At 35.9% G+C, this 18,388-nt stretch overlaps 1 protein-coding gene across 4 annotated transcripts in view; it reads left to right on the forward strand.

Moving 5' to 3' along the window:
* Window positions 1-18,388, forward strand: part of XRN1 (5'-3' exoribonuclease 1) — a 106,810-nt gene that overhangs the window by 36,846 nt on the left and 51,576 nt on the right. For all 4 annotated transcript variants that reach the window (XM_026497175.4, XM_026497176.4, XM_026497177.4 and 1 more), the window contains exons 18-21: window positions 3-101; window positions 4,004-4,107; window positions 6,258-6,389; window positions 18,203-18,365. In XM_026497175.4, the coding sequence (XP_026352960.1) occupies window positions 3-101; window positions 4,004-4,107; window positions 6,258-6,389; window positions 18,203-18,365 (498 nt within the window). The remainder of the gene's footprint in view (window positions 1-2; window positions 102-4,003; window positions 4,108-6,257; window positions 6,390-18,202; window positions 18,366-18,388) is intronic.

Here is an 18,388-nt window from a genome sequence, read left to right on the forward strand (position 1 = left end):
AGTTTTTTTTGAAGAAAAGTGGGGTTCAAGTATTCCAGCAAAGCAGTCGTGGAGAAAACATGATGTTAGAAATCTTAGTGAATGCAGAATCAGATGAACTTGTAAGTATTTTCTTTGTTATATATTTATTAGGTGCTTATTATGCATAAAACTCTTCTAGTTGCAATGTGTTTACCAAAGAGGTATAACATGTAGTAATTCCTAAAGTTCATAGTAAATAAGGATGAAGTAAAGAAACATTTACATAGATTTTAAAGGAAATGTATCATTGTGATATAATGAGCAAAAAATACTCCATGAATTTTGGAAAGGAGGTAGGCTATGTGAGCTGAAGTTTAAGTTACAGGCTTTTAAATGAGACTAGGCTTGAGCTTGGTGCTAAGAAAAAGATTATCACAGAGAGGAGAAAAGTAGGGGAAGGGTATTCTAGTTGAAAGGAATAACATGAGCTGGAAATAAATGTGTGACACATTATCTTATTCTTTTTAAACTTTTTGTATGTCTGAAATTTTTCTTAATACTTTTTCTTTTTTTAGAATAAATGTGATGTATTTGAGGAGAAGGAATAGATAAACCTGACTGAAGCAGAGGACTTGTGTTGGGAAGTAGTAGAAGATAAGGTTGAAAAAACAGATTGAGGCCAGATTATGGAGGACCTTGAATACCAGGCTAAGGAGTTTGGACTTTTTTTTTTCCCATAACTGTTATCTTGAAATCGTATTTTCATAAGGATTAATTTGGTGGCAATATAATAGACTAAATTGGACAAAAGAGAAATGGAAGAAAATGGAAAAGCCTGCAAGTTCAGAGGTTGTATTTATAGAAGTGTTAGGTGATAAGGACAAAAACTGGAAGTAGTAATAGATCCGGATGAATAAGACTAATAAAGTTGACAAGCTTCATGTTCAAACACAGAGGATGAAAAGAGAAAGAAAATACTAAATATGACTGAGCTATCAAGCCTAGTTAACTAGAAGATAATTGCTGTTTATTGGAATAAGGAAGTTAAAGTGGGAAAGTCTCTGGCTTGAGGGGATTAGTGATAAATAATGATGCAATTTTAAGGCGATGCTAGGATGTTTAACTGGCGCTGCCCTGCCAGCCTTTTTCAACAAGAGTTCCACAAGAGATTTAAGCCCTAATGCCCTAAGTCATCCATTTCAATGTAGTAGATTAATTTATGTTCTGTACATTTAGAGAGGGACTAGTTGTGTACCGTCCTTTGGAGAATTGAGAAAATAGTCAAATTATTTTTTGTGTTCTGTGGTTCAGATGAAAAACCTCAGTGGAGAAAGGCAGCTTATACACAACTGATACCTGGAGCCAGAGCTTGGAGGGAGGTAGGGATATATGAGTCATTAGCAAGGAATGATGGCTGAGGCCTTGGAGCTCATTTTCCTGAAGAAAATGGACTCTGAGAGTTCAAATTTCAGCACAAAGAAATACCCATAGTTTCTATAAAAGGTGGAAAAGGAACCAGTGAAAATGACAGTAGTGTTCAGAAAGGTGAGACAGAATGATTTCCAAGTTAAGTAATATCACAGAAGCATGGAGTAGATACTACATACAGTGCAAAAAGAATAAAAACTAAAACAACGTCTGTGAATTTGTCCTTCAGGCATCATTATTGGCCTTTGAAGATTTCATTCCAGTAGATTTCATTCCTAACTCCTAAGAACAAGGCGGGGGGGGGGGGGGGGGGGGGCGGTGTCTAGGTAGAGGGCAAGTAGAGGTAGCAGGGATTGGGCCCTTGGGTAGGAAGATTATCATTGAAAAGAAGTCTAGAAACATAACTGTAGGTAGAGGAGAGACAGTTTAACAAGCTAAATCCATACAAAAGGAGAGAGGTAGAGCTAATGGAGAAAGGAGGTCTTAAAAACACTAGAGGTAGGGGTTGTTAATGATAACAAGACCCCATGTGAGGTATTAAGGGATCTCATTTTAGGCTTAATCTGAGGATTAATTTGAGAAATGACAACTTTTCCTTCAAAAACTAAAGGGAAGAGTGAGTGGGAGAATGAAAGAAGAAAGATGTATAGAAGGGAAAAGGATAATTATGGGATCCTAGTTCTAATGTTGAAACTTGTTTTATTTATCAGAATAGTCATTCTTTTGTTTTATATGTTCACATTAAGAAATGTCTAAATATAATTAAAAGTTACTGCAAAAAGTCTAAAAACAGTCATCTGTAATTGTTAAAGAAATATTTGCTAATAATGATTAAGCATAATAAACAGAAAAGAATTGAATGAAAATTTGTATTTAAATTTCAGTTGCTACCACAAAGTTGTTGTTGTTTAACCAATAATAATAGTGTTTCCTTTTAACTAGAATTTTTACCTAAGATATTATTTCATACAGAATATTTATACAGCATTTTATAGTTTATAAAAGCTTCTGTGTATATTATTTTACCACCAAATAAACATTGTGAGGTAGATGTTATTTCTCATTCTCATATAAGAAAACTGTGCCTCAGTGGGGTTTAAATGATTTGCCTTCAGTTCTATAGCTGGAAAGACATAGAAACCAAATTTGGACCCATGATTCCTAACTAAAGTCTAGGGTTCTTATTTCATTATATCAACTGCAAACTGAAATGAAGTCAGATTTCTTAGATTCTGTTATCTGATTAGGTGATGTGAAACAATGATGAATAATAGCCCTTTTCTAGACATTTCTGCTATTGTCAACTTTCTCAGTATCCATGAGAAAAATAATCATGAGAATAATAGGGTCATAGAATTTTACAACTGGGTAGAATTTTGTAAAGCATCTACTCCAACTCATTAATTTTACAAATTAAGAAACTTAAATGGAGTTAGCAGCAGAGCTAAGAACCTAAGTTTCTTTCTAAACATTATTTCTAGTAATGTTGGCTATTATTATGGACAGTAATACATTACAGGTCAGTGCTCTTCAGCTTAATTCCACTGAAACCTATTTTCTCACCAAGTAATTTCATTCAGGATTAAAGTCAGTGGACCACCCTTTACTAATAAGTGTCATTGCTGTTGAGAAGGTGAGAAGGAGGGGGCGCCTGGGTAGCGCAGTCGTTGGGCGTCTGCCTTCGGTTCAGGGCGTGATCCTGGCGTTGCGGGATCGAGTCCCACATCGGGCTCCTCGGCTGGGAGCCTGCTTCTTCCTCTCCCTCTCCCCTGCTGTGTTCCCTCTCTCGCTGGCTGTCTCTCTGTCACATAAATAAATAAAATCTTTAAAAAAAAAAAAAAAAAAAAAAGAAGGTGAGAAGGAGGCAAGCTTCCTGGTGTCATAATGTTTATACTGCAGAATAGTACTTTAAGTTGGTCATAGTGCCTATCTAATAAGAAGTGGTTGTCAGGGGGAAGGTAAACTTGGTCAACTTTAACACATTCATACTAAAATAAAGAGCTAAAGAAAGGCAGATGGGTAAAAACAACTGAAAGATATTTTTTAAAATAAAGGAAAGGAAAAAAAAATAAAACTCTAAACAGAAATCCTGGGACACATACTAGGAAGAAAGAGTAGTTAGCCACTAAGGTACAACTTAAAGAAGACAAATTAAGAAAACTAACTGAGGGGCGCCTGGGTGGCACAGCGGTTAAGCGTCTGCCTTCGGCTCAGGGCGTGATCCTGGCGTTATGGGATCGAGCCCCACATCAGGCTCCTCCGCTATGAGCCTGCTTCTTCCTCTCCCACTCCGCCTGCTTGTGTTCCCTCTCTCGCTGGCTGTCTCTATCTCTGTCATATAAATAAATAAAGTCTTTAAAAAAAAAAAAAACTAACTGAATTCAAGTGGGTGGGATAATTGGAGAGTCAAGTTGAGAAGAGTAGAAACTGTAGGGAAAAAATGGCTTGAGTGAGCAAATGGTATCTTATATCTGTTTTAATTATTAAGGTGAGGCTTTTATTGATTTTAAAGACCTTTATAAACACAAGCCAGCTTTTAATTATTTAATTTTGCCTTTGTAAACTTTTTTCTTGGACCTGAAACATGAGTGAACTTTTCTGCTTTTTCTTTAAGAGTGTAGAAAATATAGCTTCATCAGTGCTTGGAAAGTCTGTCTTTGTTAATTGGCCTCATCTTGAAGAAGCTAGAGTTGTTGGTATATCAGATGGAGAAACTAAGTAAGTAAGATTTGATATATATTTTTTAAATTTATATTTGTTTTGCTTACTTGATGGCTTTTAATAATACTTTTTAAAACTGATATAATTACTGTAAAAATATACACTCGATAGTGAAAATGAAAGTCTTCTAATCACATCACTCGATGTTCAACCATAGTACATTGCTGAGATATTTTAGATGCATTTATCTTTTCCTTTTTGCTTTATTTTCCTTTTAATAACGTGAAAGTTCTATATCCTAATTTTTTGCTAGCAGTTATTATTATTAGCAAATATATTTCTCTTTCTGACAAGAATGAATAGCATATATAACCTGACCTTTACCATGCCTCTCCCAGGTTTCATTTAAATAATATATATCAATTTTTTAAAATACATAGCTTCTAGTTAAGAAATAATTTCTTATTTTATTCAAGTTCATGATCATTTTGTCAGTGATTATTCAATTTATTCTTTATCATCTTTTATGTTTATTTCATGTAAATTTAGTCTGATTGTTGTTATTTCGTGTTTTTCATGTGTCTAGAACCTTTAAAAGTAATTTTTTTCAGAGAAAATGTTGCATTGTCTGAGCCATTACATATCCAAAAGATCGTTTTTGTTTTCCTCACCTGTAGGTTTAGAATTTTAAAGGCCCGCTCGTTTTTCCTTATTAGTTCTCTGCAAGCATACTTCACTTGTGTTCTGTCATATAATTTTGTTGAAGAGAGATCAGTGCCGTTATGAATTTTTTTCTTCTGTGGTTATCTGCTTTTCTTGAGGAGTCAGGAAATCTTGAGGATTCTTTTCTTTTTTAACCATCAGAATTCAGTTCCCCTCCCATTTTAATGAAGTCCAGTTTATCAGTTTTTTCTTTTACAGATCATGCTTTTTGTATAAGAAGTCTGCTTAACCCTAGGTCCCGTAGCTTTTCTCCTATACTTTCTTCAAAAAGTCTTATAATTTTACCTCATCCTTTTACAGTTAAATTCATGATCCATTGTGAATTAATTTTTGTATTAGGTATGATGTCAGGTCAAGGTTCATATATTTGCCTATGAATGAATATTCAGTTGGTCCAGCACCCATTTGTTGAAAAGGCTCTCCTTCCTCCATTAGGTTGCCTTTATACATTTGTCAAAAATCAGTTGAGCATATTTGTGTGGGTCTATTTCTGAGTTTCCCATTTTGTTTCATTTATCTGTATGTCTGTTTTTATGCCAGTACCACACTGTCTTGTTACTGTAGCTATGTATAAGTCTCAATCTTAGGTACAAATCTAACAAATTACATATAGGATCTGTATGCTGAAAAAAGCAAAACACTGAGGAAAGAAATCAAAAATTGAAATAAATGGTGAGGTAAATGAAGGTCCATTTGGATCAAAAAACTCAACATAGTAAAAATACCAGATCTCCCCAAATTAATTTATAGGTTTAAAGCAACTTCTATCAGAATCTCTCCCAGATTTTTATAGATGCAGAACAGTGTTTTCTAAAATTTATATGGAAAGGCAAAGAACAAAAATAACTAAAACAATTTTGGAAAATAAAAATAAGGCAGAAGGAATCACTCCATCTAAGTGTTGAAATTATTTGGGGGCAACTTTAAATGATACCATGTTTTAAATTTTGGCTTCCCCAGCTAGGATCTAAAATTCAATTGATTTCTGTATGTTGATTTTATATCCTGGGACCTGGCTAACTAAGCTTACTTCCCTGCCTCTTTTCTTGAAGAGTCCAAGCCAGTTATTTTGTAGAATTCTGGATTTACCTGGTTGTTTCCTCTTAGTGTCATTTAACTTGGTCCTCCATCTCATGTATTCCCTGTCAACTGGAATTTAGGTCTTGTGGCTTGATCAGAATCAGGTTAAACTTTTTAGCAAAAATACTTCATTGAATTTGAGAATAATATTTTAATTCTTTAAACATTTATATTTTATTATGTATTTAGTTTTTTTAAGAGAAAATAAAATTTTTATATTTGATTGAAAAATTTTACAAGTCCTTGTTCTAAAATTTATATTACAGTTAAAAAAAAGTATGCCTGGAGTTTTGCTGTTATACCATGTAGAGACCTTTTCATTTTGAAGACTTAAGCTGCTAGAACACTATATTAAACCATAAATTTGAGGGTAATGTAATTTTTATTTTATTTTAATTTTTAAGATTTTATTTGGAAGAACCTCCAGGAACACAGAAGCTTTATTTGGGAAGAACTGCCCCACCATCTAAAGTGGTCCATCTTGGAGACAAAGAACAATCTAACTGGACAAAAGAAGTACAAGGAATTTCAGAATAGTGAGTGTCATAAAATGTATTTAATGTCATAGAACTAGAATGCGATCTAATGTACCTGTTCCCTAACTTATTTCCTGCTTAACATAGTAATCTGAATACTGACTACATCTTCATTTTATGTTCTACAGAAAACAATGAGTTCTAGTTTAAAATAATACCTGGTTAGCAGCAGTTATAGCCTTACCCAGTTTGTCACTAAAATACTTCATGATGTACAAAAAAAGAAAAGATAGAATCACATAAGACTAGGAGTAACAGTTAATAATAGTTAGTAGGTTGCCATTGAATTTCTTGGCCTCATGTAAGTAATAGGAAGGAAAATTTTCCTTTGCTCCTCACTCTCACTCCCTGCTCACTCTCCTACCCTCCCTACACCTAAGTCCCTTGTAGCCCTGAATTCAGAAATGGAAGGTCTGTACCAGCCAAATAACTAAGAAGCTGGCCCTCCTCCATGATCCCACCATGACTTCTCTTTCTTCATCCAAATACTAGAATTCTCTAAACCAAAACAGAATAATAGATGCTGGCAATGGCACATGGAATGGTGTTATAAATGTATATCCATCACCCTTCCTGTTAAAACTATAATAACATCCATTGGTAATTGGGGAATTTAAGGAGATGCCTCTTATACAATTTTGGAGCTAACACCAGGCTATAATATCCTTATTCAAAGATGAGTGAACAGGGAAAATGTAAAAAGACCATAAAAACCATCCAGCATGGGGTGCCTGGGTGGTGCAGTCAGTTAAACATCCAGCTCTTGATTTTGGCTCAGGTCGTGATCTCAGGGTTGTGAGATCGAGCCCACATCCGGCCCTGCGCTCAGCATGGAGTCTGCTTGAGATTCTCTCTTTCCCTCTTCTTCTGCCCCTCCCCCTGCTCTCATGTGCGCACATTCTTTCTCTCTCTTTCTCTCAAATAAATAAATCTTAAAAAAAAAAAAAAAATCCAGCATAAAACAAGGAGATGAACATATCTCTTGGGAGGTAGAACTATTTTTGCCTTCTGACAGTATAAATTAGATACCCCTGTCATAGTTCATACTATACTGAATTTTATTTTATAGTTCATAAATAAAAATCACAATAATAAATTTATTTGTGTGATTACTTTAATGACCATTTCCTTAGATAGTATGCTCCATAAGGGTAGGGAACTCATCTATTTTTGTTATCACTCTGTTCTCATTCCTTGACTAATGCTAAAGCACTCAATAAATATATATTTGTTTGTTTAAATGAATAGAGATTGTTTTGTTCAACTCCTTTGATTGAAAAGAAACTCATTCAAAATACTATAAGAGTTGACATTTGTTCATGTGTTCAACAATTATTGGTACTTGCTAGGTTTAGTAGTTGGCAGTGTAGATACCATAATGAATAAAATCACACAGTCCCTACACCCATGAAACTTACAGCTGGTAGATGAGTAATGGGCATTAATGTCTTGTGAATTTTTTTTTTAAAGATTTATTTATTCGAGAGAGAGAGCTCATGCATGAGTGGGGAAAGGGGCAGAGGGATAGAATATCCAAGCAAACTCCTGCTGAGCATGGAGCCCAATCTCAGGAGCCATGAGATCAGGACCTGAGCCGAATCCAAGAGTCAGAAACTTAACTGAGCTGCCCAGGTGCCCCATCTTGTGTGAATCTTTGATCAAACTGTAATTATGATAATTGCTTTGAAGGAGTAGTGCTCTGAGACTATATAGTAGAGTAGTTTGACCTAGCTGAGGAGGCATTTGCCTCAGAGAAAACTTAGTAGAGGAAAGTGTTGATTAAACTGGTATCTGAATGTGGGGCAGGAGTTAGGCAAAGAGTGAAAAGGGAGCATGTTTCAGGATGAGGAAAAGATATACAAAGTTCCTGTGGCAAGTGGAAAAGCAGCATGTATAACATTAATGATAATGGTCAATGTGGCTGGAGTGTTGGAACCAAAAAGGAACCCTAATGAGGAAGATGAGACAACAAAGGAAAAAGAATGAGGCAATCTGAAAGGTAGAGAACAGCCAGGAAAGTGTTATATCATGCAAATCAAAGAAAAAGAGTTTTGAAGAGTAAGGGAATAAGTCATGTCAAATGTTATGAAGAAGATTAAGCAAGAGCTATTTTGAATGAGCAATGGGGCTGCAAGCCAGACTAGTATGGGTGGAGGAATGATTGAGTGTAACAGAAATGGAGACATAATAGGGATAAACAACTTCAGAAATTTCAGTTGTGAAATAAACCAAAAGCTCTTGTTGTTCTACCTATTCTTTCCCATATGAATGGGCTTGATCTTCTATGATGGCCACAAAGAGCAGAGATAACAATCAAGGCAGCAGACTATTGAAGTTAATTGCAATGTATGCTGGTTCACACGAAAGAATGATTTTTAGTGCCTGCCAGTTCAGCATCTCTTGTTAACCAAGTAGGGTAGACAAGACTATGTGGATTCATAAGCATTTAGGTTTATTCATTCTGGTTACCGTTTTCTTAGACTGCTTTTTTTAACCACCATATTCCTCTCTCCTCTCACCTCACATTTTGTCCCTTCTCCCACTCCTCCCCACCTCTTCTATAATCTGTCTTCTAAGGTGAAATTCACAAGGCCTCTCGTACTCTGCCCCTGAGAGTTTACTTTACTTACTTGTGACTTTGCACATTATATCAGCATGAGGATCCCTTGGCTCTAATGATTGGGAGTAATGCTTGTATGGACCATCCTTAACTCTTAAGACTTCTACAGCAAGAATGTAGAACCTATTACTTATTTCACTTATCTCTCCATATGTCTTACTAACCAAGACATGTTCTCCTAAGTTCAGTACATCCTTTTTTGGTGAACATAACATGTGAAATATTTCCATGAGTACCAAAGTATGCAATTTTATTTTTAGAAACCCTCTAAGTACATATGACAATGTTGGTACCTTTTTGTATTCCTGTGTAACAGATTTCCTTTCTAATGAAAACTACCATTAAGACATAGCTGAAGAAGGATATAGAATTGAGTGGACTTGGTGTTTGGTTTATTCAGAGAGATAGGATCATGTATAAAAACAAATGAGAAGAGAGGTGCAATATTTAAAGGAAAGAAAATATATTTGAAGATGGAACAAGATAGATTCTTAAAGAGGATATCTCCTCTAGTTTAACACGATGGTATACAACTATAGGTTGGTGTGTGTGTTTGGCATGGGGCAGATGAGACACTCTCATTGGATGCCTTTTGTTTTCTTTGTCAAGTGAATGTTGCATTTAGCTATTGAGAATGGAGGCAGGGAAAGCGGGCTGGTCTTAAATTTGAGTAAAGTAGAGGAGGTTACATCAAAAACTTGGGATGTACTGTATGGTGACTAACATAACATAATAAAAAATAATTATAAAAAAAGAAAAAATAGTACTTGGGGTAGCAGAGCACCTGGCTGGTTCATTCAGAAGAACGTGTGACTCTTGATCTTGGAGTCATGAGTTCAAGCCCCATATTGGATGTAGAGATTACTTACATAAATAAATTAACTTTAAAAAAAAAAAAAAAACAGCCCTTGGGGAAAATGGAAGAGTATCAGTTGATCAGAAAAACATGGTTGAATTATAGGCAATATTGAGGGCCCTTTTTGAAGTTGAATGTCATTAATTTATAATGAAACAATCTGCCCTATCTTTTGGTGGTAGAACTCAGTTGATCAGTTACAGGCCTAGAAAAAGCAGAGAGAGTTAACCAGAACTGAATTTTTCTAGATGGTTATAATGAAAAGACAAAGAGGCAAGGAAGTTTACTATTTTGGCAGGAATGTTATTGAAATAGTGGACAATGGAATCTAAGTGGGATAGTAAGAGAAGTAAAGAAAGTAGAAGGTTAATAGTTTCAGAGACAGTAGAAGAATCAGTGGATTGGAGATCCCAAATTAAATTAAACATAAAGTGGTTGAACAAGCAAGTTGGATGGAGAAGTTTTTAGATAATAAGATGTTGGGATTAATGATTTTGGAGGTGAAACCATTATGTTTGAGTAATGATCCAAGTCATAGCCATAGGACTAGATGGCTGAAGTGTAATGGAAGAGAAGATTATTGGCGATAAGGAGATTGTGAAATTAAATACCTGGGGTCTTAGGTAGGTTATATATGTAAACATTGAAGACACTCTGAATGATGGTGGGCATAAGGGGTAGAATTGAAAAGAGTAGAGTGGTTTACTATGAGGGATTTGAATGTCACAGTGGATTGTAAGGAGAATACCAACACCCGTTCCTAGCCCATATAAGTATGAAAACAAACAGCTACTCCTTGAGAGGGCTACACAGAGAACTGATGATACTTTCAGTTGAAGATGTTGCTATTGAGGATATAATGGAGTGAAAAGGATTAGGAATTGGAGAAAGAAGACTGGAAGAAAGGTACAAGAAAGTACTTTATGGGATGCTATGGAGAAGATGATGCACTTGGAAGATAATTTGGAGAAGAGTTCCAAAACGTTGTACCTCAAACAAGCAAGAGATGAATCAACCAAAAATATGTGGTTACCAAAGGATTGGTAATAAACACCAATTATTAATAAATTATTAAAATACAGAATTATTTTTTAAGTACTAACTCTCATTTACATAAAAGAAAGGTAAAAGGTAGTTTTGTTTATAATTTAGAAGAGAAGATAAGTATTTTTAAAAATGAAATGCCCCACGTTAGTTACCTTAACCCTTGGAACCTGGACTAGAGAGATGAGCCCAAAACATCTGGCTTTGAAAACCAATGTGGCTTGTGTCCAGGAGAAACATAGAGCTATAGGAAATGAAGATTCTGCTCTTAAAAGAGCTCCCATGTGGACTCAGTTATCCCAGGACCCAGGTAGGGTAAAAGCTGAAGTTTGTGAAGTGCCTAGACCATGTGGGAAGGACATTGATTTGCTAACCTTAAGGTAATTACTGGAGGGACAGGGGCCTGTTGGAATTCTTCCCAGGGACTGAGGCATTGACAGGTGCCATATTCACATTCTTCCTCTACCTGGCTAGAGCCAAAGTTAGCAGATGCCATTTTTGTAGTCTCCCTGTATAGTAAAATAACACTAATGTATGTCCAATTATACATCAATTTTAAAAAAAAGAATATAGACTAGGGGCACCTGGCTAGTCAGTAGAAGCACGCAACTCTAATCTCAAGGTCGTGAGTTCCAGCCCCACATTGAGGGTAGAGGTTACTTAAAAATAAATAAATAAATAAACAAACAAACAAACAAACACACACAGGTGTTTAAAAAAAAAAAAAAGAATACTGACTACAACATTGACCCCAAAGCAATAAAAGTGTAAAGTAAAAGCAAAAGTAAATAGAAAGGAGTGCCTGGGTGGCTCAGTCGGTTTAAGCCTCCGACTCTTGGTTTTGGCTCAGGTCATGATCTCATGGTCCTGGGATCTAGCCCCAGGTCAGGTTCTATGCTCAGCTGGGAGGCTGCTTGAGGGTTTCTCTCCCATCTCCCTCTTCCGCACCCCCCATACATGCACACACTCGCACATACTCTCTCTCTCAAATGAATAAATAAATCTTTTTTTAAAAAGTAAATAGAGAAAAATCTTCCTACCACTTGAAAATTTAAAGGTATTGTTCTAAATTACTATTTTGTTTTTTTTTACTAATAGAAAGTTTTTATTGAAGTATATATACAGAGAAAAGAATATATACAAGTCATAAATATTTTACTTGATAAATTTTCACATGCATAACTAGAATACAAGTCAAGAAATAGAACCAATAGAAAAGTTGTTTTAATCCCACAAAGCCCCTTATGCCCTCTTCCAGCCATTACCATCCATTTCTCCTGTCCTCCAAATGTAACTATTTTGATTATAACTCTAGAGATTAGTTTTTCCTATTTTGAACTTTGTATAAATGGATTCATACAGAATGTATTCTTTTTGAACCTGACCTCTTTTGCTTAGTCCTGTGATACTAACATTCATCTGTGTTGTTACATAGAATTTAGTTTGTTCATTTTCACTAATGATTACATTGCATTGTATGAATATAGCACAATTTATCCATACTTTTGTGGATAGACAGTTGAGTTGTTTCTTGTTTGGAGCTTTTAGTAAATACATATGTGTGTATTACTGTTAGGCACATAATTAAGAGTGGAATTACTGCTTCATAGGATAATGCTTAAGCTCAGCTTTAGTAGATACCACCAAAAAGATTTTACAGAGTGATTGTATCAATTTACATTCTTCCAGCAATTTATAAGAATTTCTTTTATCTCTACCCTCATCAGTACTTATTATTTATTGTCGCTTCCATTTTAGCCATTGTAATATAGTGATATTTCATTTGGTTTAATTTGCATTTCCCTGATGACTATAGAAGTTGAGCATCCTTTCATATTTCACATTTGAATATGTTCGATTTTTTTATTTATTCATTTGAGAGAGAGAGTGCAAGGGAGCACAAGAGCAAGAGCATGAGCACAAGCACAAGCACAAGCAGAGGGGAGCGTCAGAGGGAGAGGCAGATGCCGCAGGGAGCTGACTCAGGGCTCAATCCCAGGACCCAGGGATCATGACCCGAGCTGAAGGCAGGTCACCGAGCCACTAGGTGCCCCACTGTCTCTTTTTTTTTTAAAAGATTTTATTTATTAATTTGACAGAGATAGAGACAGCCAGTGAGAGAGGGAACACAAGCAGGGGGAGTGGGAGAGGAAGAAGCAGGCTCCCAATGGAGGAGCCTGATGTGGGGCTCCATCCCAGAACGCCAGGATCACGCCCCGAGCCAAAGGCAGACGCTTAACGACTGCACCACCCAGGTGCCCCTGCCCCACTGTCTCTTATTCTAATTTTCGTTATTGATTTGTGGTGTTATTCTCAATTTCAGAGAAAAGCCTTAAATGACTATTAAATATGACGCTTGCTATAGAGGGTTTTTTTAATCAATATGCTTTATCAGATAAAGGAAATTTCCTTCTATTCCTCGTTGGTTGAGAGTTTTTATCATTAATTAGTACTGATTTCATCAATTTTTTTCCTGCATCTGTCAAAATGATCATATGATTTTTCTTTTTTTCTTTTAATCTGGTGAATTACGTTGTTGAATTTCAAATATGAATCTGTCCCTGAATTCCTGGAGTAAATCCTATTAGACTATGATGTATTATCCTTTTTACATGTAATTGGATTCAATTTGTTACATTTTGTTTAGGATTTTTGCTTTTATTTTCATGAGAAAGATTAGCAGATAATTTTACTTTCTTGGGATAACCTTGTCATACTGGTAGCAAAATTACTGGCTAAATAACTTTTGAGTGAAAGTAGTAGGTTTTCCCATTGAATTTTTAGAAAATAGTAGCAGAGGGCTCCTGGGTGGCTCAGTCAGTTAAGCATCTGCCTTCGGCTTAGGTCATGATCCCAGGGTCCTGGAATCGAGTCCCACATCAGGCTCCATGCTCAGCGAGGAGCTTCTACTTCTGCCTGCCACTCCCCCTACTTGTACAGTCTCTCTCTCTCCCTGACAAAAAAATAAATCTTAAAAAAAAAAAGGAAGAAAATGGTCGCAAAATCCTACATTTCAAAAATTTGTTGGAAAACCTCTGTTTCTTTTTTAAGATGGTGTGTCTTATTTCAGACCAAGGCTACCATTGAGAACAACAATAAAAAAGTATCAGCTGCTATGAAAAAAACATATATATATATATAAATTAAATAATGTCATTCATCTATATACTATATATATCTATAGTATATGTTATATAATACATATATTTATATAAAACCACAAATACAAAAATTTAAATTATGATATAATGAGCTCCGTAGATGGTCTGAACAGTAATATAGGCATGCTGAAAATTCAGTCAGTGAGCTAAAAGTTAAAGCTGAGGGATTTCTTCAGCACATAGTACAAAAGCACAAAGAGATGAAAAGAGTATAGTCAGAATTTCTAATATTTCTCTAATAGGAGTTCTAGAAAGAGAAAATGGAAAGGAGATAGGAAAATATCCCTTGGATGAAGAATGATTTTATCTTTAGATCAGAAGTCAGCAGTTATTGCTGTTCAAATAATAGAAACAGAAGGAAAACTTCCAAACTCATTCTATGAGGCCAGCATTACCTTGATCCCCAAACTGGGCAAAGACCCTGTCAAAAAGGAGAATTACAGACCAATATCTCTGATGAATATGGACGCCAAAATTCTTAACAAGGGGGCGCCTGGGTGGCACAGTGGTTAAGCGTCTGCCTTCGGCTCAGGGCGTGATCCCGGCGTTCTGGGATCGAGCCCCACATCAGGCTCCTCCGCTATGAGCCTGCTTCTTCCTCTCCCACTCCCCCTGCTTGTGTTCCCTCTCGCTGGCTGTCTCTATCTCTGTCAAATAAGTAAATAAAATCTTTAAAAAAAAAAAAAAATTCTTAACAAGATCCTAGCCAATAGGATCCAACAGTACATTAAAAGGATTATCCATCACAACCAGGTGGGATTTATTCCTGGGATGCAAGGATGGTTCAACATTCACAAATCAATCAATGTGATAGAGCACATTTTAATAAAAGACAAGACAAGAACCGTACGATCCTCTCAATTGATGCAAAAAAAGCATTTGACAAAATACAGCATCCTTTCCTGATTAAAACTCTTTAGAGTGTAGGAATAGAGGGAACATTCCTCGATTTCATAAAAATCACCTATGAAAAGCCCACAGCGAATATCATTCTCAATGGGGAATGGAACAACAGATGTTGACAGATCAGGAACACAACAAGAATGCCCACTCTCGCCACCGTTGTTCAGCATAGTCCTAGCATCAGTAGTCAGACAACAAAAAGAAATAAAAGGTATTCAAATTGGCAAAGAAGTTAAACTGTCTCTCTTCGCAGATGACTTGATACTTTATGTGGAAAACCCAAAAGTCTCCGCCCCCAAATTACTAGAATTCATACAGCAATTCAGTAATGTGGCAGGATATAAAATCAGTGCACAGAAATCCGTTGTTTTTCTATACACTAACAGTGTAACTGTAGAAGAAGAAATTAGGGAATCAGTTCCATTTACAATAGCACCAAAAACCATAAGATTTCTAGGAGTAAACCTAACCAAAGAAATAAAGGATCTATACTCTGGAAACTACAGAACACTTATGAAAGAAATTGAAGAAGACACAAAAAGATGGAAAAACATTCCATGCTCATATTGGAAGAATAAACATTGTTAAAATGTCTCTGCTGCCCAGAGCAATCTATACTTTCATTGCCATCCCAATCAAAATACCAATGGCATTTTTTAAAAAGCTGGAACAAACAATCCTAAAATTCATATGGAACCAGAAAATACCCCGAATTGCCAAGGAAATGTTGAAAAAGAAAAAGCTGGGGCATCACGTTGCCTGATTTCAAGCTATATTACAGAACTGTGATCACCAAGACAGCATAGTACTGGCACAAAAACAGACACATAGATCAATGGAACAGAATAGAGAGCCCAAATATGAACTCTCAACTCTATGGTCAACTAATCTTTGACAAATCAGGAAAAAATATCAATGGAAAAAAGACCGTCTCTTCAATAAAAGGTGCTGGGAAAATTGGACAGTTATATACAGAAGAATGAAAGTCGATCATTCTTACACTATACACAAAGATAAACTCTAAATGGATGAACCTCGGTGTGAAACAGGAATCCATCAAAATTATGGAGGAGAACATAGGCAGTAACCTCTTTGACATCGGCTACAGCAACTTCTTTCAAGACACATCTCCAAAGGCAAGGGAAACAAAAGCAAAAATGAACTTTTGGGACTTCATCAAGATGAAAAGCTTCTGCACAGCAAAAGGAACAGTCAAGAAAACTAAGAGGAAAGAGTCAACAAAACTCCCACAGAATGGGAGAAGATATTTGCAAATGACATTACAGATAAAGAGGTGGTATCCAAGATCTATAAAGAACTTCTCAAACTCAGCACCCAAAAAACAAATAAGTCAAAAAATGGGCAGAAAACGTGAACAGGCACTTCTCCAAAGAAGACATACAAATGGCTACCAGACACATGAAAAAATGTTCAACATCATTAGCCATCAGGGAAATTCAAATCAAAACCACACTGAGATACCACCTTACACCAGTTAGAATGGCAAAAATTAACAAGGCAGGAAACAACAAATGTTGGATAGGATGTGGAGGAGAATTCCTTACACTGTTGGTAGGAATGCAAGTTGTTACAGCCAGTTTGGAAAACAGTATAGAGGTTCCTCCAAAAGTTAAAAATAGAGCTACCCTATGACCCAGCAATTGCACTACTGGGTATTTACCCCAAAGATATAGATGGAATGAAAAGAAGGGGCATATGCACCCCAATGTTCATAGCAACATTGTCCACAATAACCAAACTGTGGAAGGAGCTGAGATGCCCTTCAACAGACGAATGGATAAAGAAGATGTGGTTCATATATACAATGGAATATTACTCAGCCATTAGAAAGGGTGAATACCCATCATTTGCATCGACATGGGTGGAACTGGAGGGGATTAGGCTAAGTGAAATAAGTCAAGCAAAGAAAGGTAATTATCATACAGTTTCATTCATATGTGGAACATAAGCAATATCATGGAGGACATTAGGAGGAGGAAGAGAAAACTGAAGGGGGGAGGAATCAGGGGGAGATGAACCATGAGAGACTATGGACTCTGGGAAACAAACTGAGGATTTCAGAGGGGAGGGGGTGGGGGGATGGGTTAGCCCGGTGATCGGTATTAAGGAGGGCGCGTATTGCAATGAGCACTGGGTGTTACACGCAAATGATGACTCATGGAACACTATATCAAAAACTAATGAAGTACTGTATGGTGACTAACACAACATAATAATAAATAAATAAAAAGATCAGAGATCAGCAAATTTTTTCTGTAAATGCCAGCTAGCAAATATCTTAGGCTTTGTAGACCTTACAGTGTTTGTCACAGCTACTCAACTATGCTGTTGTAACACAAAAGCCATCATAGACAGTAAATAAATTGATGACTATGTTTCAGTAAAATTTTATTTACAAGAACTGGAGTCAGTCTGGATTTGTCTCATGACCATATATGGTGACCCCTACTTGGGATTGAAAAGGCCCACTGAATGCCCCTGTTAACCTCATTCTGTCTTTCTAGATTCACCTATTCTGTATGTTTTGCAGAAATGGAATCCTATATAATATGTGGCCTTTTGTGTCTAATTTCTTACACTTAGCATATTTTTTTAGGTTCATACACATTGAACATGTATCAGTAGTTTTTTCTTTTTATGGCCAAGTATTTGTTGTATGGATATACCACCTTTTGTTTATCTGGTCGTCTCTTGGAGGACATTTGGTTCTTTCCACCTTTTTGCTATTGTGAGTAATGCTGCTGTGCACATTCATTTATAAATATTTGTTTGAGTACCTTTGCAGTTCTTTGTGTATATACCTAGAAGTAGAATTGCTAGACTTTTTGAAGAGCTACCAAACTGTTTTTTACAGTGAATGCACCATTTTGCATTCCCACCAGCAATGTACAAATGTTTCAGTTTCTCCACATCTTTTCCAGCACATGGTATTTTCACTTTTTTTTGTTATCCCCATCCTAGTGATTATGAAACACAGAATTTCTTATAGCTCTTAAATGAGTTCTCATTTAATCACACAGACATTAGGAGAGGTATCCATAGAGTAAAAACCTGATGCAAAAAAATCTTAAGTTAGGTACTCAGAACTGCTAGCATATTTATTTAAATTTTATTTAAACATTTGATTATGAGTTGGTAGTTTGATTATCACCCTAGAATATAAACGTGCTCATACATATGTACATTTCTTTTTTTTTCTTTCTTTTAGCTACCTGAGAAGAAAAGGAATAATAATAAATGAAACATCTGCGGTTGTATATGCTCAGTTACTCACAGGTCGTAAATATCAAATAAATCAAAACGGTGAAGTTCGTCTAGAGAAACAATGGTCAAAACAAGTTCTTCCTTTTGTTTATCAAACTATTGTAAAGGTAAGTCTCCATCAAATCTCAAT

Source organism: Ursus arctos, unplaced genomic scaffold (genome assembly GCF_023065955.2).
Source record: "Ursus arctos isolate Adak ecotype North America unplaced genomic scaffold, UrsArc2.0 scaffold_20, whole genome shotgun sequence".
Taxonomy (NCBI): Eukaryota; Metazoa; Chordata; class Mammalia; order Carnivora; family Ursidae; genus Ursus; species Ursus arctos.